Below are 25,848 nucleotides of genomic sequence, written 5' to 3' on the forward strand. Positions count from 1 at the left end.
CAAATTTGAGAAGTTTGTGGTAAGCAGATGCGCCGCTGCTGTACATTGTGTATTACATTTATCCCTTTAAGGAATTTGCCCTCTATACCAATTTCCTCCAAAGCTCTTTTCGTGAATCCCCATGTCGCGTTATCAAACGCCTTCTCCGCGGCGAGGAGAATGAAATGCTGCCCTTCTGCTTGGGCGCCAGCCCAAATGTTCCATCCAATTTGAGAAGTTTGTGGTAAGCAGATGCGCCGCTGCTGTACATTGTATATTACATTTATTCCTTTAAGGAATTTGCCCTCTATACCAATTTTATCCAAAATTCTTTTCGTGAATCCCCATGTCGCGTTATCAAACGCCTTCTCCGCGTCGAGGAGAATGAAATGCTGCAAGTTTGCAAGCAGATGCGCTGCTGCTATACATTGTATATTACATTTATCCCTTTCCCTCTAGACCAATTTCCTCCAAAGCTCTTTTCGTGAATCCCCATGTCGCGTTATCAAACGCCTTCTCCGCGTCGAGGAGAACGAAATGCTGCAAGTTTGCAAGCAGATGCGCTGCTGCTATACATTGTATATTACAGTTATCCCTTTCCCTCTAGACCAATTTCCTCCAAAGCTCTTTTCGTGAATCCCCATCTCGCGTTATCAAACGCCTTCTCCGCGGCGAGGAGGAATGAAATGCTGCCCTTTTGTTTGAACGCCAGTCCAAATTCGAGAAATTTGCAAGCGGATGCACTGCTGCTGTACGACAGAGCTGAAAATATTCCGACTTCCCGCCGAGATTTGATAGGCCGGGCTTCCCCCAGCCAGGATTCTTTCACGGCAATTAAACACTAATATTATTACCCATTGCAGATTGTTTCAGGACTGCTTTGCCGGATGGCATTGCCCTTTTCAATTTAAGCGATGTGGAAAGGCGTAGATGGCATTGCCCTTCTCAATTTAAGCTACGCGGAAAGCCACTCAAAAAAAAATGTGTGTGTATTTTCCGTTCTTTTTATTTCCGGCAAAACAGCCTGCTTTGAAGAGCCGAGAGGCCAGGCCGCATTTCAAGCCCACAAAAGGCGGGCATCCTTTTCTAAATAATAGCATCCTTCAGTACTGAAGCTGATTTGAGCGCCCAAATCAGGGGGGGGTCTAATGGAAACGGAACTGCCAAGTCAACAAAGCGATTTAGCCGACAGGAAGTGTGTGCCGATGCCAAAAGTCTCGAGGCGTCCTTCAAATCGGCTGGTTTTAAAATATTCACATTCTCCGGCGAGTCTTCACAGTTAAGAAGGGCGAGTCGTTAAAACGGACGGATTCTGCTCTCGCTTATTGCGTGGTCAATGTAATGGACATTTCTGTTTTGAACACTGAGTTGTAGATAGCCGAAGTAGCGCTGATTTTATAAAGCTTTCCCCCCCCCCCCAAAAATCCCATTTTCTACACGCAGTTAACACTGGTCATGTAATATTAGCTACTGAGGTTCTGTGCAGCAGCACAGAAACCGACAAAAGAGAGCTCTTTGGTTTGAGGCCTCGCTGAGCGGCATATAAAATGGATTGCAAAACAATTTCAATTACTTTTTAAAAGAAAATTTTAGATTTTAGAAAATCCCATTTTCTACGCGCAGTTAACACTGGTCATGTAATATTAGCTATTGACGTTCTGTGCAGCGGCACAGAAACCGACAAAATAGAGCTCTTTGGTTTGAGGCCTCGCTGAGCGGCAAATAAAATGGATTGCAAAACAATCTCAATTACTTTTTTTTAGAGAGAAAAATGAGCGGCAAATAAAACGGATTGCAAAACAACTTCAATTACTTTTTTAAGAAAAAAAATAAAATGGATTGCAAAACAATTGCTTTTTTAGAAAAAAATAAAATGGATTGCAAAACAATCTCAATTACTTTTTTTAGAAAAAAATAAAATGGATTGCAAAACAATTTCAATTACTTTTTTTAGAAAAAAAATAAAATGGATTGCAAAACAATCTCAATTACTTTTTTTTAGAAAAAAATAAAATGGATTGCAAAACAATTTCAATTACTTTTTTAGAAAAAAAATAAAATGGATTGCAAAACAATCTCAATTACTTTAGAAAAAAAATAAAATGGATTGCAAAACAATTTCAATTACTTTTTTTAGAAAAAAAATAAAATGGATTGCAAAACAATCTCAATTACTTTTTTAGAAAAAAATTAAAATGGATTGCAAAACAGCTTCAATTACTTTTTAAAGGAAAAAATAAAATGGATTGCAAAACAATTTCAATTGCTTTTTTAAGAAAAAAAATGGATTGCAAAACAATTTCAATTACTTTTTTTAGAAAAAAAATGAAATGGATTGCAAAACAATCTCAATTACTTTTTTTAGGAAAAAATAAAATGGATTGCAAAACAATTTCAATTGCTTTTTTAAGAAAAAAATGGATTGCAAAACAATTTCAATTACTTTTTTTAGAAAAAAAATGAAATGGATTGCAAAACAATTTCAATTACTTTTTTTTTTAGAAAAAAATCTTCGCCCTACCCTATTGTTGCAAAGGAGGGAAAGCACAAAAACTCCAGGCTGGATGTTAAAAAAATTAAAATTAATAACATACAAACTAAAAACCGAATTTGCTATTAAGAGGCAGAAGGAGCAGTTCTACAAACGACACAAAATCTACGGCAATTCTTAACGCGTTAGTACAAAGTGATTTTTTTTTTCTTTTTTCACCGAAGGAATCGTTTCCGCATTTCACATTAGTCAAGATACAAGGGATGCACAGAGGGAACCTTTTGCTAGAAGAAACCTAACCTAGAATACACACGACAGTTTTCCGAAGAAAGGATCTCGGGAGAGGCCCGCGCCCGTTTTCGGAAAAGACGGAAACGCGCCGGCTCCTCGCGGCCGCCGATCGGGAGCCGACCCGGCCGGAAAACCCGGCCGCCGGCAATCGCCGAGGCCCTGGCACTCCCGTCCGTTTCAATCGGCGAGGCACCTCTTGGTTTCGTCCGAGACGGAAGGTTCAAGTAAGACTGCGCAGGGATGGCTTGGTTTTCTTTTTTTCTTTTTTTCCGGGAGAGTTCCGGGATCAAGTGCTGGAGGTCCAGGCGTGCATCTGTTTGGCGAGTTGGTGCACGTATCCGATGTCGGGCCTCTGGTCCGGGTCGGGGTAGATGCAGGTGCCGACCAGCTCTCGCAACTGCAAGGGGGGGGGAAGGAGAGGAACGTGAAACAGACACCCTGTCACTCAAAGTAGAATCCTAGAGTTGGAAGAGACCCCAAGGGCCATCCAGTCCAACCCCCTGCCAAGCAGGAAACCCCATCAAAGCATTCCTGAGAGATCATAGAATCCTAGAGTTGGATTCACACTGCATCACACTGTTGACTCGATGTCAAGTTTGTGGTCCTCGATCCTAGATACAGCCAGATGGGCGGGCTACAAATAATAAATATTATTATTATTATTATTATTACTACTCACCTTGTCTGAATAATGCTCGGCCGGGAGAGGAGGGTAATCGCACTGCTCGATCTTTTGGCAGAGCGAAAACAGGTTCATCTTGTCGCCGTAGAAGGGACTCTGGAGAGCGGCCATCTAGAAGGGGACAAATATCGGGGGGTGAGTGACGCGGGAGAAAGGTCCGGGGAGGACCGGCCGAGGGCCGCGTGGGTCCGCTGCTCGGCGGGCGGACCCAAGTCGGTCGTGACGGTCAGGGGTCCCTATCTGCGGCTCACTCCCGTCACCGGAACGGCCGAGATCTGCGGCCCAGAGGCATTGGAAGGTCCCGTTTGGACACCCGGATCGGAACAATTTTAGCCGAAAGTCCGGATCCCCGTTTCCAACTGAGCACCAGGTGGCTGGCAGAGATCTGCGGCTCAGAGGCATTGGAAGATCCCGTTTGGACATCCGGATTGGAACAATTTTAGCCGAAAGGCCGGATCCCCGTTTCCAACTGAGCACCATGCATCTAAAAGGTGGCCGGCGGAGATCTGCGGCTCAGAGGCATTGGAAGGTCCCGTTTTGAAATCCGGATTGGAACAATTCGAGCCAAATGGCCGGATCCCCGTTTCCAACTGAGCACCATGCATCTAAAAGGTGGCCGGCGGAGATCTGCGGCTCAGAGGCATTGGAAGGTCCCGTTTTGAAATCCGGATTGGAACAATTCGAGCCAAATGGCCGGATCCCCGTTTCCAAACTGACCGCCGTGCTCTACAAGGTGGAGATCTGCGGTTTACGAGGCATTTGAAGTTCCCCTTTTGACATCTGGATTAGAACAATTCGAGCCGAACGGCCGGACCCCCCTTTCCAACGGACCGCCATGCGATACGACTGGTCAAAGCAAATATAAAAATCGCTCCCCGCGTTTAAACCGATTATCTCGTCCGAACGGCTAAAGCCACCGCTTTGCAGGAGAAGGGAGGACTTATTTTTACCCCCCGCAAGTTATCTCGATGACAGATTCCCCTCGAGACGGAGAAGCGTCCCCCCACTATGTTGATGAGATTTAACGCAAATCAAAGCGGGGTCGCGAACGTCAATTTTAAGTGGCGTTCTCTGGCATCACACACACAAAAAAAACACCAGCCCAAATAACGTGACAGCGAATTCCAACTGGCATGTGTGCCTCTAGGCTGTTTGGGAGGTAAAATCCTGCCCCCCCCCCAAGTTTATCTGCACGACGTCATCGAAAACAAAAAGCACAGAGGGAGCTTCTTTCAAACGGTCCGCTGCTGCTTTTCCGATTTTTAACAGAAGAAGAGGAAAGGCAGGGGGTGAGCAGCAGGGGCGTTGTTTTTTGAGGATCAGCTAAAACTTTTTGCAGCTTTTTTTGCAAAAGGAAAAGCCCTGTGTTTTTTTTAGGATCAGCTAAACGTTTTGCAGCTTTTTTTTGCAAAGGGAAAAGCCCTGTTTTTTTGAGGATCAGCTAAACATTTTGCAGCTTTTTTTGCAAAGGGAAAAGCCCTGTTTTTTTTGAGGATCAGCTAAAAGTTTTGCAGCTTTTTTGCAAAGGGAAAAGCCCAGGGTTTTTTTGAGGATCAGCTAGATGTTTTGCAGCTTTTTTGCAAAGGGAAAAGCCCTGGTTTTTTTGAGGATCAGCTACAAGTTTTGCAGCTTTTTTGCAAAGGGAAAAGCCCTGGTTTTTTTTTAGGATCAGCTACAAGTTTTGCAGCTTTTTTTGCAAAGGGAAAAGCCCTGGTTTTTTGAGGATCAGCTAGATGTTTTGCAGCTTTTTTTGCAAAGGGAAAAGCCCTGTTTTTTTTTTGAGGATCAGCTAAAGGTTTTGCAGCTTTTTTGCAAAGGGAAAAGCCCTGGTTCTTTTGAGGATCAGCTAGATGTTTTGCAGCTTTTTTTGCAAAGGGAAAAGCCCTGGTTTTTTTGAGGATCAGCTAGATGTTTTGCAGCTTTTTTTGCAAAGGGAAAAGCCCTGTTTTTTTGAGGATCAGCTAAACGTTTTGCAGCTTTTTTGCAAAGGGAAAAGCCCTGGTTCTTTTGAGGATCAGCTACAGGTTTTGCAGCTTTTTTTGCAAAGGGAAAAGCCCTGGTTTTTTTGAGGATCAGCTCAAAGTTTTGCAGCTTTTTTTGCAAAGAGGGAAAAGCAAAGCTCCTTTTGCAAAAGGGGAAAAGCAAAGAGGAAAAGCCCCGTTTTTATGGGGTTCAACTCCCATTTCTGCAGCTTCTAAAGGAAAGGGAGCCTTTTCTACAGTTTCCAGACAGATAATCGAATCAGCCAGTCCCATGTCGCTGGGGAAACAAACAACCTCCCTCTGCAGCACATTCGACAATGGAGGGCGGGGCTGAAAGGGAGCCGGGACTCTTATCCCTCTCCCGATCTCTTGCCGATCAGCTGCTGAGCGGGGTCCTTTCGACACCCCCTTTTCTCTTTGTAAAATAAAAAGCACGATCCTCTTTTGGCCCCCGGGCAATTCAGCTCCAGGGACCACCATTCGCTCCATAAGACGCACAGATATTTCCCGTTGGTTTTCAGGAGGGGGAACGTGCATCTTATGGAGCAAAAAATACGGTAGTTGCTCCCAAGATAACCAAAAGAGTCTTATTTGTTGGTCTATGACCGTAATAAAGTTTTATTATTATTATTAAAAGAGTCTTATACATGCGGGCATCGTATAGACGGGAAAATACGGTATTTCCATTTTTTTTCCCCACACCGTGCATAAAGATGAAAGGGACACTCACCTCGTACAATAAGCAGCCCAAAGACCAGATGTCCGATTTAAAATTATACCCATTTTCGTGTATCCTTTCCGGGGACATGTAGTAGGGTGTTCCCACTGCAAGAGAGGAGCACAGAAAGAGGGGGTCACCATTTGTGTGATGGTGTGCGAGCAAACTAAAGGGACAGAGGAAGAAATTAAAGACATTAAAGACGAGGATAGTTACGCTTCATTCTTTTATTGGTGGGCTATTTGGAAATGAGACTGCCGTTTTCATTTTGAATTTTTGAATTTTAATCTGTATTTTAAATTGATTTGTTTTTATGTTTTGCTGCGATTTTAAATTAGTGTTAGCCACCCTGAGCCCGGTTTTTGGCTGGGAAGGGCGGGGTATAAATAAAATTTTTATTATTATTATTATTATTATTATTAGAAATGAAAACATGGATATGTGAAGAAAAACACAAACTAAAGGGACAGAGGAAGAAATTAAAGACATTAAAGACATTAAAGACGAGGATAGTTATGCTTCATTCTTTTATTGGTGGGCTATTTGGAAATGAGACTGCCGTTTTCATTTTGAATTTTTGAATTTTAATTTTAATCTGTATTTTAAATTGATTTGTTTTTATGTTTTGCTGCGATTTTAAATTAGTGTTAGCCACCCCGAGCCCGGTTTTTGGCTGGGAAGGGCGGGGTATAAATAAAATTTTTATTATTATTATTATTATTATTATTATTATTATTATTAGAAATGAAAACATGGATATGTGAAGAAAAACACAAACTAAAGGGACAGAGGAAGAAATTAAAGACATTAAAGACGAGGATAGTTACGCTTCATTCTTTTATTGGTGGGCTATTTGGAAATGAGACTGCCGTTTTCATTTTGAATTTTTAAATTTTAATCTGTATTTTAAATTGATTTGTTTTTATGTTTTGCTGCGATTTTAAATTAGTGTTAGCCACCCTGAGCCCGGTTTTTGGCTGGGAAGGGCGGGGTATAAATAAAAAATTTATTATTATTATTATTATTATTATTATTATTATTAGAAATGAAAACATGGATATGTGAAGAAAAACACAAACTAAAGGGACAGAGGAAGAAATTAAAGACATTAAAGACATTAAAGACTAGGATAGTTATGCTTCATTCTTTTATTGGTGGGCTATTTGGAAATGAGACTGCCGTTTTCATTTTGAATTTTTAAATTTGAATTTTAATCTGTATTTTAAATGGATTTCTTTTTCTGTTTTGCTGCGATTTTAAATTAGTGTTAGCCACCCTGAGCCCGGTTTTTGGCTGGGAAGGGCGGGGTATAAATAAAAAAAAATTATTATTATTATTATTATTATTATTATTATTATTATTAGAAATGAAAACATGGATATGTGAAGAAAAACACAAACTCCCGAGGAAGGCTCCATCTCAGAACCAAAAGTCACTTTTTCCTATTGACTAGAGATGCAAAGGCCTGGGAAAAAACCCCGGAAAATTTCAGGAAAAAAACCCATTTTTTTCCCCTGAAGCCTTTTTCGTTTCCCCCCCCCGAAAAATGGGGAAAATGGTTTCGATCCGAGGAAACCTTCAGTTTTTAGAAGTCCGTAATAACTGCGATAAGCACAGACACAACAGAGTAGATGCAGAAGCGGAAACTGGTCATTACAGCTCAGAAAAGGATTCTGATAAAATTTCATGCCCATTCATTGAATTTTTAGTCCCTTCTTCAGTTCTTTTGATGAGAATGTTCTTTTTTTAAAAAAAAAAAAATACCGTGGAGAGGAAATATGAATAACTGTTAAAAAAAAAAATGGACATGCTTATGGGTATTTTCTCCTTTTTATGGTTTCGACCGATGGATATGGATATTGCGTTAATGGGAAACGTTAATAACAATTAGCCAAATTTTTGAGACGGGAGGGGGGAAAGGAAAATTTAGTTATATAAAATTCGTTTGAATATGGATTTTTTTTTTAGTAAAGGTCTTAGAAGGGTTCAGAGGTTTTTAGAGGCCCAGGTTGAGTTAAAATTATAAGTAATTAAGTCGGATGAATAAATATGTGTAAAAGCGAGAAGGAGGATAGTTATAGTGTGTAAAGTAGAATGGAGGATGAATTGGAAAAATAGGAATTAGAATCATAGAATCAGAGAGTTGGAAGAGACCCCCAAGGGCCATCCAGTCCAACCCCCTGCCAAGCAGGAAATGCCATCAAATCATTCCTGACGGACAGCTGTCAAGCCTCCGCTTCAAGACCTCCAAAGAAGGAGACTCCGCCACACTCCTTGGCACCAAATCCCAGCTCTTACTCACAGGAAGTTCTTCCTAATGTTTAGCTGGAATCTTCTTTCTTGGAGTTTGAATCCATTGCCCCGTGTCCGCTTCTCCGGAGCAGCAGAAGACAACCTTTCTCCCTCCTCTATATGACATCCTTTGATATATTTGAACATGGCTATCCTGTCGCCCCTTAAGCTTCTCTTCTCCAGGCTAAACATACCCAGCTCCCTAAGCCGTTCCTCATCAGGCATCGTTTCCAGGCCTTGGACCATTTTGGTTGCCCTCCTCTGGACACCTTCCAGCTTGTCCGTATCCGTTTTGAACTGGGGTGCCCAGAACTGGACACAGTCTTCCAGGTGAGGTCTGACCAGAGCGGAATACAGTGGTACTATTACCTCCCTCGATCTAGACGCTATACTCCTATTGACGCAGCCCAGAATCGCATTGGCTTTTTTAGCCGCTGCATCCCACTGTTGACTCATGTCAAGTTTGTGGTCCAGATCCTTTTCCCATGTCCTGCTCTCAAGCCAGGTGTCACCCATCCGGTATTTGTGCCTTTCATTTTTTTTGCCCAAGTGTAGTACTTTGCATTTCTCCCCGTTAAAATTCATCTCGTTTGCTTTGGCCCAGTTCTCTAATCCGTTCAGGTCATTTTGAAGCGTGATCCTGTCCTCTGGGGTATTAGCCGCCCCTCCTGATTTGGTGCCATCTGCAAACGTGATCAGGATGCCCTCAAGCCCATCATCCGAGTCATGGATGAAGATGTTGAAGAAGACTGGGCCCAAGACAGAACCCTGTGGCACCCCACTAGTCACTTCTCTCCAGGATGAAGAGGAGCCGTTGATGAGCACCCTTTTGCAAACTGGATCAGGATGCCCTCAAGCCCATCATCCAAGTCATGGATGAAGATGTTGGAGAAGACTGGGCCCAAGACAGAACCCCACTAGTCACTTCTCTCCAGGATGAAGAGGAGCCATCGATGAGCACCCTTTTGCAAACTGGATCAGGATGCCCTCAAGCCCATCATCCAAGTCATGGATGAAGATGTTGAAGAAGACTGGGCCCAAGACAGAACCCCAAGTCATGGATGAAGATGTGGAAGAAGACTGGGCCCAAGACAGAACCCCACTAGTCACTTCTCTCCAGGATGAAGAGGAGCCATCAATGAGCACCCTTTTGCAAACTGGATCAGGATGCCCTCAAGCCCATCATCCAAGTCATGGATGAAGATGTTGGAGAAGACTGGGCCCAAGACAGAACCCCACTAGTCACTTCTCTCCAGGATGAAGAGGAGCCGTTCATGAGCACCCTTTTGCAAACTGGATCAGGATGCCCTCAAGCCCATCATCCAAGTCATGGATGAAGATGTTGAAGAAGACTGGGCCCAAGACAGAACCCCACTAGTCGCTTCTCTCCAGGATGAAGAGGAGCCGTCGATGAGCACCCTTTTGCGAACCGGATCAGGATGCCCTCAAGCCCATCATCCGAGTCATGGATGAAGATGTTGAAGAAGACTGGGCCCGAGACAGAACCCCAAGTCATGGATGAAGATGTGGAAGAAGACTGGGCCCAAGACAGAACCCCACTAGTCATTTCTCTCCAGGATGAAGAGGAGCCGTCGATGAGCACCCTTTTGCAAACTGGATCAGGATGCCCTCGAACCCATCACCCAAGTCACCGATCAAGATGTTGAAGAAGACTGGGCCTGCTAAGGCTACCATTGCCATTTGCCTATCGCGGCGGCGGTTGTGCTGTCAGCAAAAAAAAGAACGAGCCGGCAGATCAAGAGAAGGAGATGGGGAAACGTTATTATGATTTTTTAAATGAACGCCAAGAGATATAAATATATATATATATGGGAGACTTGACAAGCCCAACTGTCTTCCCGGCCTGTCCGCCATTAAGCGGGAGATCTCTCGTAATGAGCATCTTCGAGGAAACGGCACAGGAATTCGGATTTAATCAGCCGGGACTCGGCGACGCATCGCATCCGCCAATTTGACAAGGGGAGGCTAATCAGGGGCTATTAGCCGGAAAGTTCCCGGGGCGGAGGAGACAAGAATCCTGGGGGCGGAACAAGGCAGCTGGGGATGAAGGCTTGTCGGATTTCATGTGGGGGTTCCTTTGACGGACAGGTGGCCTTTTTTCGGGGTTGACGACAGGCGCCCCCAAACCGCGGCCGACAGCTCCCGTGATCCCTAGCTAACAGGTCAGGGATAGGGATGCGAAGGCCCGGGGAAAAAACCCGGGGAAATTCGGGGGGGAAGAAGCCTTTTTTCAAAGAATCATAGAATCACAGAGTTGGAAGAGACCCCCAAGGGCCATCCAGGCCAACCCCCTGCCAATCAATCAATCAATCAAAGAATATTGAGTTGGAAGAGAACCCCAAGGGCCATCCAGTCCAACCCCCTGCCAATCAATCAATCAAAGAATATTGAGTTGGAAGAGAACCCCAAGGGCCATCCAGTCCAACCCCCTGCCAATCAATCAATCAAAGAATATTGAGTTGGAAGAGAACCGCAAGGGCCATCCAGGCCAAGCCCCTGCCAATCAATCAATCAAAGAATATTGAGTTGGAAGAGAACCCCAAGGGCCATCCAGTCCAAGCCCCTGCCAATCAATCAATCAATCAAAGAATATTGAGTTGGAAGAGAACCCCAAGGGCCATCCAGTCCAACCCCCTGCCAATCAATCAATCAATCAATCAAAGAATAATACAATCCTAGAGTTGGAAGAGACCCCAAGGGCCATCCAGTCCAACCCCCTGCCAATCAATCAATCAATCAATCAAAGAATAATACAATCCTAGAGTTGGAAGAGACCCCAAGGGCCATCCAGTCCAACCCCCTGCCAATCAATCAATCAATCAATCAATCAAAGAATAATACAATCCTAGAGTTGGAAGAGACCCCAAGGGCCATCCAGTCCAACCCCCTGCCAAGCAGGAAACACCATCCAAACATTCCTGACGGACGGCTGTCAAGCCTCCGCTTCAAGACCTCCAAAGAAGGAGACTCCGCCACACTCTTTGGCAGCAAATCCCAGCTCTTACTCACAGGAAGTTCTTCCTAATGTTTAGGTGGAATCTCCTTTCTTGGAGTTTGAATCCATTGCCCCGTGTCCGCTTCTCCGGAGCAGCAGAAGACAACCTTTCTCCCTCCTCTAGATGACATCCTTTGATATATTTGAACATGGCTATCCTATCGCCCATTAAGCTTCTCTTCTCCAGGCTAAACATACCCAGCTCCCTAAGCCGTTCCTCATAAGGCATCGTTTCCAGGCCTCGGACCATTTTGGTTGCCCTTTTTCGTCCCCTTCTCCTTGTGCCTCCATCTTTCCCAACACCAGGGTCTTCTCCAGGGAGTCTTCTCTTCTCATGGACCAGAGCACACCAGGCCCTCCTGTCTTCCCCTGCCTCCCGCAGTTTGGCCAGACTCATGTTGGTTGCTTTGAGAACACTGTCCCACCATCTTGTCCTCTGTCGTCCCCTTCTCCTTGTGCCCTCCATCTTTCCCAACATCAGGGTCTTTTCCAGGGAGTCTTCTCTTCTCATGGACCAGAGGACACCAGGCCCTCCTATCTTCCCCTGCCTCCCGCAGTTTGGCCAAACTCATGTTAGTAGCTTTGAGAACCCTGTCCAACCATCTCATCCTCTGTCGTCCCCTTCTCCTTGTGCCCTCCATCTTTCCCAACATCAGGGAGTCTTCCCTTCTCATGACGTGGCCAAAGTCTTGGGAGCCTCAGCTCCAGGATCTGTCCTTCCAGTGAGCCCTCGGGGCTGATTTCCTTCAGAATGGATCGGTTTGATCCTCTCGCAGTCCGTGGGACTCTCAAGAGTCTCCTCCAGCACCGGAATACGAAAGCATCCATTCTCCGGCGATCGGCCTTCTTGATGGTCCAGCTCTCACTTCCGTACATCACTCCTGGGAAAACCGTCGCTTGAACGAGACGGACCTTTGTCGGCAAGGTGACGTCTCTGCTTTTTAAGATGCTGTCTAGGTTTGTTGTTGCTTTCCTCCCGAGTAGCAGGCGTCTTCTAATTTCGCGACTGCTGTCCCCATCTGCAGTGATCATGGAACCCAAGAAAGCGAAATCTCTCCCTGCCTCCATTTCTTCCCCTTCTATTTGCCCGGAGGTGATGGGACCAGTGGCCACGATCTTCGTTTTTTCGATTCCATATTTTGCGCTCTCCTCTTTCGCCCTCGTTCAAAAGTTCTTTAATTCCTCCTCACTTTCTGCCGTCAAGGTTGTGTCCTCAGCATATCTGAGGTTCTTGATATCTTAATTCCGGTTTGGGTTTCCTCCAGCCCAGCAAAATCTCTCCCTGCCTTCCGCTTCTTCCCCTTCTACTTGCCAGGGGTTGATGGGATCAGTGGCCAGGATCGTAGTTTTTTCGGATGTTGAGCTTCGGACCGCATTTTGCCCTCATGAAAAGCTCCTGTCGCCACCTGCAGCGACCGCGGAGCCCGAGAAAGTCAAATCTCTCCCGGCCTCCATTTCTTCCCCCTTCTATGTGGCGGGACCGTTGGCCACGATCCCGGTTTTGGGGATGCTGCGCTTCAAACCGTCTTTCGCCCTCATTAAAAGCTCCTGTCGTTCCCTCCCCGCTTTCCCGCCGGCTCTCGTTTAATCTGGAAATCTGCATTTTGATGCAGCGATTCTGGAATCCCGCCGCCCCCTCCATTTCAGCGTTGCCCCGGCAACCGGCCTAAACTCTGATATCTCAGGCTGCCGACCCGCGGATCGAGTGCAGGGCTTATGCAAATGGATTCGCCGATTTCCCCCCCCCCTTTTTCCCCGTATTTGCTAACATCGGAATGGCATAAAAGGGCATTAGGCAGCGGCGCAAGTTGTCTGACAGGTGTAGTCAGTTTGGCAGCCGAGACGCCTCCGTGTCAGGGACGGAAGCCGTAATTAGAGCCAGGAACAGAATGATCGTCAAGACGAATTACCCGCCGGCAGATCATATTTGTCAGGAGGGGTTGCATACATAAAAATTAAGTGACAGTACATGCCGGGGTAATGAAAGGAAAAGGGAAAGATCTGCCTGTACGATCCTCGGCAGACGCAGTCCGACGTCTCGGCGCGGCGAAGGCAAATTGCGCGGCCGGGTTTGGAGGCTCCCGTTTGTTCGCCACAAGTCGGCATTCATAAAGAGAGACGGGGGTGAGGCGCACTTAAATCGGGACCTGACAGCAGGTGGGCGGGAATAAACTTAGGGGCGCACCGTTCCTTAAGGCTAGCAAGCCCCAAACACTGGGAAAGGTCTCACTGGGAAAGTTGTATCTGACGGAGGGCGCATGCACACAAAAGCTCGTACCAAGAACAAACTGAGTTCTCTCTAAGGTGCTACTACAAGATCTGAAAAAGTGCGCATGCACACGAAAGCTCGTACCAAGAACAAACTGAGTTCTCTAAGGTGCTACTGGAAGATCTGAAAAAGTGCGCATGCACGCGAAAGCTCCTACCAAGAATAAACTGAGTTCTCTAAGGTGCTACTGCAAGATCTGAAAAAGTGCGCATGCACACAAAAGCTCGTACCAAGAACAAACTGAGTTCTCTAAGGTGCTACTGCAAGATCTGAAGAAGTGCGCATGCACACGAAAGCTCCTACCAAGAACAAACTGAGTTCTCTAAGGTGCTACTGCAAGATCTGAAAAAGTGCGCATGCACACGAAAGCTCCTACCAAGAACAAACTGAGTTCTCTAAGGTGCTACTGCAAGATCTGAAAAAGTGCGCATGCACACAAAAGCTCCTACCAAGAACAAACTGAGTTCTCTAAGGTGCTACTGCAAGATCTGAAGAAGTGCGCATGCACACAAAAGCTCATACCGAGAATAAACTGAGTTCTCTAAGGTGCTACTGCAAGATCTGAAGAAGTGCGCATGCACACGAAAGCTCATACCAAGAACAAACTGAGTTGATCTCCAAGGTGCTACTGGAAGATCTGAAAAAGTGCGCATGCACACGAAAGCTCACACCGAGAACAAACTGAGTCGGTCTCTAAGGTGCTACTGGAAGGGATTTTTTATTTTGTTTCAAATCATTGGGAAACCGTCGACGGCTGGGTGGCGAGACGGGAAACGCAGCCTGCGCAGATTTGCCAGAGAAGTCCGTGCCGAACGACAAATGTTTTGCTCAATCAAATCCCAAGCTGGCGGCTCTTCACCAGGACATTAAAAGAAAGAGGCGCAACGTTTCTGAAATGCCACCAGAACCTCTCGAGAAATCACACCGTAACGATGATTTCAGATTTCTTAAAGCAGCTCCATAGCTTACATAGGGGTTGTCAGCAGCAGAAATCATGTTAGCCGGCCGAAAATACAGATATGTAGCGCTCGTCATTGGAGAGGGCGAGAGCTTCTAATTTCATGTTTGGTTCTTGCAATGGATGCAGTAGTTAATAGGCAATTGCTACTACGGATGTTAGAGGGACCCAGGTGGCGCTGTGGGTTAAACCACAGAGCCTAGGGGAATGGTGACATTGGCTCATTGCAAGAACAGGTAGGTAGCCGCGTTGGTCTGCCATAGTCGAGACAAAATTAAAAAATAAATAAAATTCCTTCCAGTAGCACCTTAGAGACCGACTCAGTTTGTTCTCGGTATGAGCTTTCGTGTGCATGCGCACTTCTTCAGATACCAAGAACAAACATAGTTTGGTCTCCAGGGTGCTACTGGAAAGAATTTATTTTATTTTATTTTATTTTGTCTATGGCAGACCAATACGGCTACCCACCTGTAACTCGGTGGTATGAAAGGTAAAGGGACCCCTGACTGTTAGGTCCAGTCGCGGGCGACTCTGGGGTTGCGGCGCTCATCTCACTTTATTGGCCGAGGGAGCCGGCGCACAGCTTCCGGGTTGTGTGGCCGGCATGACTAAGCTTCTTCCGATCGGCAAGCCCTAGCCTCTGTGGTTTAACCCACAGCACAATGTCTCTCCTTCCTTCCTTCCTTCCTTCCTTCCTTCCTTCCTTCCTTCCTTCCTCCCTCCCTCCCTCCCTCCCTCCCTCCCTCCTCTCTCTCTGTCTCTCTCTGTCTCACCCCTTCCTTCCTTCTTCCGATTGGCAAGCCCTAGCCTCTGTGGTTTAACCCACAGCACCATGTCTCTCACCCCTTCCTTCCTCCTCTGTCTCTCTCTCCATCTCTCTCTGTCTCACCCCTTCCTTCCTTCTTCCGATCGGCAAGCCCTAGCCTCTGTGGTTTAACCCACAGCACCATGTCTCTCCTTCCTTCCTTCCTTCCTTCCTCCTCTCTCTCTCTCTCACCCCTTCCTTCCTTCCTTCTTCCGATCAGCAAGCCCTAGCCTCTGTGGTTTAACCCACAGCACCATGTCTCTCACTCCTTCCTTCCTTCCTTCCATCCTTCCTTCCTTCCTTCCATCCTTCCTTCCTTCCTTCCTTCCTTCCTCCCTCCTCCCTCCCTCTCTGTCTCACCCCTTCCTTCCTTCCTTCTTCCGATCAGCAAGCCCTAGGCTCTGTGGTATAACCCACAGCACCATATCTCTCCTTCCTTCCTTCTTTCCTCCCTCTCTCTCTCTCACCCCTTCCTTCCTTCCATCCTTCCTTTCTTCCTTCCTTCCTTCCTCCTCTCTCTCTCTGTCTCTGTCTCACCCCTTCCTTCCTTCTTCCGATCGGAAAGCCCTAGGCTCTGTGGTATAACCCACAGCACCATATCTCTCCTTCCTTCCTTCTTTCCTCCCTCTCTCTCTCTCCCCTTCCTTCCTTCCTTCCATCCTTCCTTCCTTCCTTCCTCCTCTCTCTCTCTCTCTCTCTGTCTCTGTCTCACCCCTTCCTTCCTTCGTCCGATCGGCAAGCCCTAGGCTCTGTGGTATAACCCACAGCACCATATCTCTCCTTCCTTCCTTCTTTCCTCCCTCTCTCTCTCTCCCCTTCCTTCCTTCCTTCCATCCTTCCTTCCTTCCTTCCTTCCTTCCTCCTCTCTCTCTCTGTCTCTGTCTCACCCCTTCCTTCCTTCGTCCGATCGGCAAGCCCTGGCCTCTGTGGTTTAACCCACAGCACCATGTCTCTCCTTCCTTCCTTCCTTCCTTCCTTCCTTCCTTCCTTCCTTCCTCCCTCCCTCCCTCTCTCTCTCTCTCCCTCTCTCTCTGTCTCACCCCTTCCTTCCATCCTTCCTTCCTCCCTCCCTCCCTCCCCTCTCTCTCTCTCTCTGTCTCACCCCTTCCTTCCTTCGTCCGATCGGCAAGCCCTAGGCTCTGTGGTATAACCCACAGCACCATATCTCTCCTTCCTTCCTTCTTTCCTCCCTCTCTCTCTCTCCCCTTCCTTCCTTCCTTCCATCCTTCCTTCCTTCCTTCCTTCCTCCTCTCTCTCTCTGTCTCTGTCTCACCCCTTCCTTCCTTCGTCCGATCGGCAAGCCCTAGGCTCTGTGGTTTAACCCACAGCACCATGTCTCTCCTTCCTTCCTTCCTTCCTTCCTTCCTCCCTCCCTCCCTCCCTCCCTCCCCTCTCTCTCTCTCTCTCTGTCTCACCCCTTCCTTCCTTCGTCCGATCGGCAAGCCCTAGGCTCTGTGGTTTAACCCACAGCACCATGTCTCTCACCCCTTCCTTCCTTCCTTCCTTCTCTCTCTCTCTCTCTCTCTCTGTCTCACCCCTTCTCTCCTTCTTCCGATCGTGGTTTAGACCGCAGCGCCACCCGCGTCCCTCTCCTCAAAGCAGAAGGTAATAAATACCGGCTGGCAGGGCTAATGTTGCCGAATGGCACATTGCACAACGTAGCTGGGCATCATAAAATATAAAATTTAATCACTAAGACGTCAAAAAAACAAAACCAACAGCAACTACCGTACGACCAAGAAATCTCCGAGTCAGTCAGGTGAACTGGGTGAACTGTCACTCAGGCAGAATTTCACGGAGGATTGTTACCTAAGGAATGTGCGGCAGTGGTTTTGGAGCTAAAGAAGCGGCCCAGTCCGAGATCTCCCAGTTTCACCACTCCGGTGGCTGTTATGAAGACGTTGGCTGGCTTGATGTCTGGGAGAGAGAAGAGAGAAGAGAGAAAGAAAATCAAACCGAGAGGGTTTTTTGGGGTGGCTCCGTCACGGCCCACAACCTCCTCTCCAAGGTACACATGTACAGAACAAAAGAGTAGAATTAGGAAGAGAAAGAGAAAGAAATTTGAAAAGAATTAAGAAAGAAAGAAAGAAAGAGAAGGGAAAGAAAAGGAATGAGTGAAAAAGCGAAAGGATGAAAATCTGGTAAGGGAAATGAAAATTTTGCAAAACGAGACGTCTACTTTCGGTGGGTCAGGAGATAGAGAATGAAATTTAAGGGGGCAAAACAAAGAACGTCTGAATCTGGAGGGGAAACGGGGAGGCTATTGGCACGGCAATTAAGGAAGAAGCAAAGTGAAAAAATAATCGCGAGTATCAAGGATGGGGGAAAGAGATGGTTTAGACCAGAGGATATTCAAAAACGTTTTATTAAATTCTACAAGAAACTATATAGTAGCGGAGATGTAAATGAGGAAAAGTTAGGTAATCATTTTGAGAACTGTAAGACGGCGCAGATAAGCGAGGAGGAAAAAAATATTCTAAATAATCCAGTGTCTACAAAACACATGTACAGAACTTTGAAAACTGAATTTCCTAAACCTAAACGCCTAAAATACGGGCCTCCCTTCTCCCCCCCCAAAAAGTGGGTAGGTCACTGGCCATTTTTAACTCTGTGAGTAGATCTCAGTGTCTTGGGAGTTGGCCACCCCCCTGATGTAAAGGATATGTTATGATTTATTAAGACGGTTTTTCTTGTATTTCTGTTTCTTTTTTTCTACGTCTTTTTATAAAATGAATAAACATTATTTTATTTTTATTTTATTTATTTTTTTAAAAAAAGAAATGGCGTATGAAAAACTTTACGGAACGACGGCAAACATCGGGAACGTTACGGAACGACGGCAAACATCAAAACTAAGCAACCGAAGTCTCTGAAAGTCCCCGAGTGAATCGCGGCGCCAGGTTTGACCCGGCGGAGAACAAGCTGTGAAGTTTTGCAATCGCCAGCAAATGTCCCATTCGGGTGTCCGACTCCGAAGACTGCTGCGACACAATGGCGTGAGCAGTGCTCCAGAGCATTTTTATGTTTATTCGAAAAAGAGACCGGTTCATAGAATCATAGAATCATAGAATATTGGAAGAGACCACAAGGGCTATCCAGTTTCCAGGCCTTGGACCATTTTGGTTGCCCTCCTCTGGACACCTTCCAGCTTGTCCGTATCCTCCTTGAGCAACAGAAAACAACCTTTCTCCCTCCTCTATATGACATCCTTTGATATATTTGAACATGGCTATCCGATCGCCCCATAAGCTTCTCTTCTCCAGGCTAAACATACCCAGCTCCCTAAGCCGTTCCTCCTAAGGCATCGTTTCCAGGCCTTGGACCATTTTGGTTGCCCTCCTCTGGACACCTTACAGCTTGTCCGTATCCTTCTTGAACTGGGGTGCCCAGAACCGGACACAGTCTTCCAGGTGAGGTCTGACCAGAGCGGAATACAGTGGTACTATTACTTCCCTCGATCTAGACGCTATACTCTTATTGATGCAGCCCAGAATTGCATTGGCTTTTTTAGCCGCTGCATCACACGGTTGACTCATGTCAAGTTTGTGGTCTACCAGGACTCCTCGATCCTTTTCCCATGTACTGCTCTCAAGCCAAGTGTCCCCCATCCCGTATTTGTGCCTTTCCTTTTTTTTTTTTTTTGGCCCAAGTGTAGTACTTGACATTTCTCCTTGTTAAAATTCAACAGTGTGATGCAGCAGCTAAAAAAGCCAATGCAATTCTGGGCTGCATCAATAGGAGTATAGCATCTAGATCAAGGGAAGTAATAGTACCACTGTATTCCGCTCTGTTCAGACCTCACCTGGAATACTGTGTCTAGTTCTGGGCACCCCAGTTCAAGAAGGATACGGACAAGCTGGAACGTGTCCAGAAGAGGGCAACCAAAATGGTCCAAGGCATGGAAACGATGCCTTATGAGGAACGGCTTAGGGAGCTGGGTATGTTTAGCCTGGAGAAGAGAAGGTTAAGGGGTGATCTGATAGCCATGTTCAAATATATATCAAAGGATGTCATCTAGAGGAGGGAGAAAGGTTGTTTTCTGCTGCTCCGGAGAAGCGGACACGGGGCAATGGATTCAAACTACAAGAAAGAAGATTCCACCTCAACATTAGGAAGAACTTCCTGTGAGTAAGAGCTGGGATTTGCTGCCAAGGAGTGTGGTAGAGTCTCCTTCTTTGGAGGTCTTGAAGCGGAGGCTTGACAGCCGTCCATCAGGGATGCTTGGATGGCGTTTCCTGCTTGGCAGGGGGTTGGACTGGACGGCCCTTGGGGTCTCTTCCAACTCTAGGATTCTACGATTCATCTTGTTTGCTTTGGCCCAGTTGTCTAATCCGTTAAGGTCATTTTGAAGTGTGATCCTGTCCTCTGGGGTATTAGCTACCCCTCCCAATATGGTGTCATCTGCAAACTTGACCAGGATGCCCTCAAGCCCACGAAGGGTTGAACTGATTCGCTGTTGGAAGAACTCAACGAAACAGCGGTTGTTATCCGGGGGGGAAACGGTTCAGAGTTGGACATTTGCCGAGCGCGCAAAACTTCACAGCTCGTTCTCAGCCGGGAAAAGCCTGGCATCGTGATTCATTTAAGGACCTTCAGAGACTTCGGTTGCTCAGTTTTGACGTTTGCAATCGTTCCAACAAGTTTTTCATATTGCGTTCGGTTCCTGGCCATCGATATTGCTGAAGAATTTGGAACGTCTTCATCATACCACGTCAAACGTAACCGGCTGATTATCACAATTATACCATCTCATTGTTCTATTATCTAGTATCTCATTGCTCCACCTATTATCACGATTACATGAAATATGCAGCGTAAACAAGAGGTTAGATTATCTGTCTGGAAACGGCAGAAACGGCTCCCTTGCCTTTGCAAAAGAAGCTGCACGACTGTGAGTTGAACTCCTTAAAAAGCGTTACAGGTAGGTAGCCGTGTTGGTATCTGAAGAAGTGTGCATGCACACGAAAGCTCATACCAAGAACAAACTGAGTTGGTCTCTAAGGTGCTACTGGAAGGATTTTTTTTTATTTTGTATTGCCCATAAAGCACGCTCAACAACTGTGAGCTGGTCCTCAAAAAAACAGAGCTTTTCCCTATGCAAAAAAGCAGCACCACTTTCAGTTGATCCTCAAAAAACAGGGCTTTTCCCTTTGCAAAAAAGCAGCACCACTTTGAGCTGATCCTCAAAAAAACAGAGCTTCTCCCTTTGCAAAAAAGCACCACCACTTTCACCTGATCCTCAAAAAACAGGGCTTTTCCCGTTGTAAAAGAAGCTGTACGACTGTGAGTTGAACCCCATAAAACAGGGTTTTTGAGCTGATCCTCAAAAAACCAGGGCTTTTCAAAAAAAGTAGCACCACTTTGAGCTGATCCTCAAAAAAACAGAGCTTTTCCCTTTGCCAAAAAGCAGCAGCACTTTCTGCTGATCCTCAAAAAACAGGGCTTTTCCCTTTGCAAAAGAAGCTGTACGACTGTGAGTTGAACCCCATAAAAACAGGGTTTTGGAGCTGATCCTCAAAAAAACAGGGCTTTTCCCTTTGCAAAAAAGCAGCACCACTTTGAGCTGATCCTAAAAAAAAACAGAGCTTTTCCCTTTGCAAAAAAGCAGCACCACTTTGAGCTGATCCTCAACAAAACAGGGCTTTTCCCTTTGCAAAAAAGCAGCACCACTTTGAGCTGATCCTCAAAAAAACAGAGCTTTTCCCTATGCAAAAAAGCAGCACCACTTTCAGCTGATCCTCAAAAAACAGGGCTTTTCCCTTTGCAAAAAAAGCAGCACCACTTTGAGCTGACCCTCAAAAAAACAGAGCTTTTCCCTTTGCAAAAAAAGCAGCACCACTTTGAGCTGATCCTCAAAAAACAGGGCTTTTCCCTTTGCAAAAAAGCAGCAGCACTTTGAGCTGATCCTAAAAAAACAGCTTTTCCCTTTGCAAAAAAGCAGCACCACTTTCAGCTGATCCTCAAAAAACAGGGCTTTTCCCTTTGCAAAAAAAGCAGCACCACTTTGAGCTGACCCTCAAAAAAACAGAGCTTTTCCCTTTGCAAAAAAAGCAGCACCACTTTGAGCTGATCCTCAAAAAACAGGGCTTTTCCCTTTGCAAAAAAGCAGCACCACTTTGAGCTGATCCTAAAAAAACAGCTTTTCCCTTTGCAAAAAAGCAGCACCACTTTGAGCTGATCCTCAAAAAACAGGGCTTTTCCCTTTGCAAAAAAGCAGCACCACTTTGAGCTGATCCTCAAAAAACAGGGCTTTTCCCTTTGCAAAAGAAGCTGCACAACTGTGAGTTGAACCCCATAAAAACAGGGTTTTTTCCCTCTGCAAAGCAAGCTCAACAACTGTGAGCTGGTCCTCAAAAAAACCGGGGCTTTTCCCCTTTGCAAAAGAAGCTGCACAACTGTGAGTTGAACCCCATAAAAACAGGGTTGTTGAGCTGATCCTCAAAAAAGGGGCTTTTCCCTTTGCAAAAAAAGCAGCACCACTTTGAGCTGATCCTCAAAAAAAACAGAGCTTTTCCCTTTGCAAAAAAAGCAGCACCACTTTCAGCTGATCCTCCAAAAACAGGGCTTTTCCCTTTGCAAAAGAAGCTGCACGACTGTGAGTTGAACCCCATAAAAACAGGGCTTTTCCCCTCTGCAAAGCAAGCTCAACAACCGTGAGCTGGTGCTCAGAAAAACGGGGCTTTTCCCCTTTGCAAAAGAAGCTGCAGGACTGTGAGTTGAACCCCATAAAAACAGGGCTTTCCCCCCCTGCAAAGCAAGCTCAACAACTGTGAGCTGGTCCTCAAAAAAACCAGGGCTTTTCCCCTTTGCAAAAGAAGCTGCACGACTGTGAGTTGAACCCCATAAAAACAGGGCTTTTCCCCTCTGCAAAGCAAGCTCAACAACCGTGAGCTGGTGCTCAGAAAAACGGGGCTTTTCCCCTTTGCAAAAGAAGCTGCACAACTGTGAGTTGAACCCCATAAAAACAGGGTTGTTGAGCTGATCCTCAAAAAAAGGGGCTTTTCCCTTTGCAAAAAAGCAGCACCACTTTGAGCTGATCCTCCAAAAACAGGGCTTTTCCCTTTGCAAAAGAAGCTGCACAACTGTGAGTTGTACCCCATAAAAACAGGGTTTTTTCCCTCTGCAAAGCAAGCTCAACAACTGTGAGCTGGTGCTCAGAAAAACGGGGCTTTTCCCCTTTGCAAAAGAAGCGGCAGAACTGTGAGTTGAACCCCATAAAAACAGTAAGCTCAACAACTGTGAGCTGATCCTCAAAAAACGGGGCTTTTCCCTTTGCAAAAAAAGCTGCAAAACTTTTAGCTGATCCTAAAAAAAACAGGGCTTTTCCCTTTGAAAAAAAAAGCAGCACAACTGTGAGTTGAACCCCATAAAAACAGTAAGCTCAACAACTGTGAGCTGATCCTCAAAAAACGGGGCATTTCCCCTTTGCAAAAGAAGCTGCAGAACTGTGAGTTGAACCCCATAAAAACAGTAAGCTCAACAACTGTGAGCTGATCCGCAAAAAACCGGGGCTTTTCCCCTTTGCAAAAGAAGCTGCAGAACTGTGAGTTGAACCCCATAAAAACAGTAAGCTCAACAACCGTGAGCTGATCCTCAAAAAACGGGGCTTTTCCCCTTTGCAAAAGAAGCTGCAGAACTGTGAGTTGAACCCCATAAAAACAGGGCTTTTCCCCTCTGCAAAGCAAGCTCAACAACTGTGAGCTGACCCCCCCCCCCCAAAACGGGGCTTTATCCCTTCCCTCCTCTAAAAACTAGGCACGTCTTATGGTGAGGTGCATGTTATGGAGCTGGACGCTGCGACGCTTCTACCGAATTTCGGTTGTGGCAACCGGAGTCCCCTCGTCTTCGTAATCCCGCCATAATCGGCTCAGACCGAACGCTCTACAATCAGGCGCAAGGAGGAATCCGCCGCGCGAGCTCCGCCGTCTCCAAGCGTGCGGCGGCCGGACATCGGCGCAATTGTTTCGGAGGGCAGGCGCTTACTAACGGGAACGTTAAGATTATGATTCCTGCTTGCCAGGGGGTTGGGCTGGATGGCCCTTGTGGTCTCTTCCAACTCTACGATTCTACGATTCGGCGGGGGGAGAGCGAATGAGCGTTACCTCTGTGCATCACTCGTCGGGAATGCATGTGTTCGACGGCGCTGCACAGCTGCACGAAGTATTTCCAAACCGTCCGCTCCGGAATCAGCCGTTTCTGCTTCTTAAAATACTGCGAAGGGGAAACAGAGGAAGAAGGTGAAGGAGACAGCACTGAATCTCTCTCTCTCTCTCTCTCTCTCTCTCTCTCTCTCTCTCTCTCTCTCTCTCTCCATCAGTCATGGCTAAATGTGTTCATCAGCGGCCACCTTACTTGATGTCCTCAAGAACATCAGGGAGAGTAGCTCAGCCTCGGCTTCCCATTCACCGTATTTTTCGCGCCATAGGACGCACCGGACCATAGGGCGCACCTCATTTTTAGAGGAGGAAACAAGGGGAAAAAAAATATTTTTCTGGTTTTCCTCCTCTAAAAGCCCTGTTTTTTTTTTAGGGTCAGCCAAAGGTTTTGCAGCTTTTTTGCAAAGAGAAAAGCCCTGTTTTTTTTTGAGGATCAGCTAAAAGTTTTGCAGCTTTTTTGCAAAGGGAAAAGCCCTGTTTTTTTTAGGATCAGCTAAAAGTTTTGCAGCTTTTTTGCAAAGAGAAAAGCCCTGTTTTTTTGAGGATCAGCTAAAAGTTTTGCAGCTTTTTTGCAAAGGGAAAAGCCCTGTTTTTTTGAGGATCAGCTAAAAGTTTTGCAGCTTTTTTGCAAAGGGAAAAGCCCTGTTTTTTGAGGATCAGCTAAAAGTTGTGCAGCTTTTTTGCAAAGGGAAAAGCCCTGTTTTTTTTGAGGATCAGCTAAACGTTTTGCAGCTTTTTTGCAAATGGAAAAGCCCTGTTTTTTTGAGGATCAGCTAAACGTTTTGCAGCTTTTTTGCAAAGAGAAAAGCCCTGGGTTTTTTTTGAGGATCAGCTAAACGTTTTGCAGCTTTTTTGCAAAGGGAAAAGCCCTGGTTTTTTTTTAGGATCTGTGGTTTAACCCACAGCGCCATCCGCATCCCTATATGCAGGTGAAACTCGAAAAATTAGAATAACGTGGAAAGGCTCATTTCTTTCAGTAATTCAACTTAAAAGGTGAAACTGATATATGAGAAACTAATATATGAGACTTGTGACATGCAAAGCGAGATATGCCAAGCCTTTGTTTGTTATAATTGTGATAATTATGGCGTGCAGCTGATGAGAACCCCAAATGCACAATCTCAACTTGGGGGTTTTCATCAGCTGTACGCCATAATCATCACAATTACAACAAGCAAAGGCTTGACGTATCTCCCTTTGCATGTCACGAGTCTCTCTCGTATATTAAACTCCAGTAGCTAATGAAAACAATTGCTTACATAAATGGACTTTTCCACGATATTCCGATTTTCCGACTTTCACCTGTGTATGTATACCCACTTCAATGCAACGCACTAATTAGCAGCGTTATGAAAAAGTACGCTTAAATAGGTTTGACGTTTTCGAACGGGCACCAATTATAATCGGCGTTCGTCTCCTTAATTACCTTGCAGAACACATTGAACGCCGCAAAACAACAAATGTTTGGAGTGCTTTGCCTTAGGAAACATAAGGATTCTTAGGGGTGCGTTGCTGGGGGGGTTTTGCGTTTGTTTTTTTTAAAACCGAGCATCTTGAAGATGTTCATTAGAAGCATCATTATAAAAGAATTTTCCCTTTAATAAACAACAGAGGCCAGCAACCTTTTTTCAGCCGTGGGCCAGTCCACCATCCATCAGACCATGTGGTGGGCCGAACTGTATTTCTTTTTGGGGGGGGGGGGGTGAACGAATTCCTATGCCCCACAAATAAGCCAGAGATGCATTTGAAATAAAAGCACACATTCCACTCATGTCAAAACACCAGGCGGGCCCCACAAATAAGCCAGAGATGCATTTCAAATAAAAGGACACGTTCTACTCATGACAAAACACCAGGCAGGCCCCACAAATAAGCCAGAGATGCATTTCAAATAAAAGGACACGTTCTACTCATGTAAAAAGACCAGGCAGGCCCCGCAAATAAGCCAGAGATGCATTTCAAATAAAAGGACACGATCTACTCATGACAAAACACCAGGCAGGCCCCACAAATAAGCCAGAGATGCATTTCAAATAAAAGGACACATTCTACTCATGTAAAAAGACCAGGCAGGCCCCACAAATAAGCCAGAGATGCATTTGAAATAAAAGGACACATTCTGCTCATGGGAAAACACCAGGCAGGCCCCACAAATAAGCCAGAGATGCATTTGAAATAAAAGGACACGTTCTACTCGTGTCAAAAAACC

At 45.8% G+C, this 25,848-nt stretch overlaps 1 protein-coding gene across 1 annotated transcript in view; it reads right to left on the reverse strand.

Annotated features, from left to right (window-relative positions):
- Nucleotides 1-2,928: 2,928 nt before the first annotated feature.
- Nucleotides 2,929-25,848, reverse strand: part of LOC117040426 (serine/threonine-protein kinase Nek6-like) — an 89,140-nt gene continuing 66,220 nt past the window's right edge. Inside the window, exons 7-11 of the mRNA XM_033138204.1 lie at nucleotides 23,586-23,694; nucleotides 17,293-17,400; nucleotides 6,156-6,250; nucleotides 3,441-3,554; nucleotides 2,929-3,158 (exon numbers count right to left, since the gene is read on the reverse strand). Of these exons, the coding sequence (XP_032994095.1) occupies nucleotides 3,048-3,158; nucleotides 3,441-3,554; nucleotides 6,156-6,250; nucleotides 17,293-17,400; nucleotides 23,586-23,694 (537 nt within the window). The 3' untranslated portion in view covers nucleotides 2,929-3,047. The remainder of the gene's footprint in view (nucleotides 3,159-3,440; nucleotides 3,555-6,155; nucleotides 6,251-17,292; nucleotides 17,401-23,585; nucleotides 23,695-25,848) is intronic.

This window comes from Lacerta agilis, chromosome Z, assembly GCF_009819535.1.
Source record: "Lacerta agilis isolate rLacAgi1 chromosome Z, rLacAgi1.pri, whole genome shotgun sequence".
NCBI classification, from domain to species: domain Eukaryota; kingdom Metazoa; phylum Chordata; class Lepidosauria; order Squamata; family Lacertidae; genus Lacerta; species Lacerta agilis.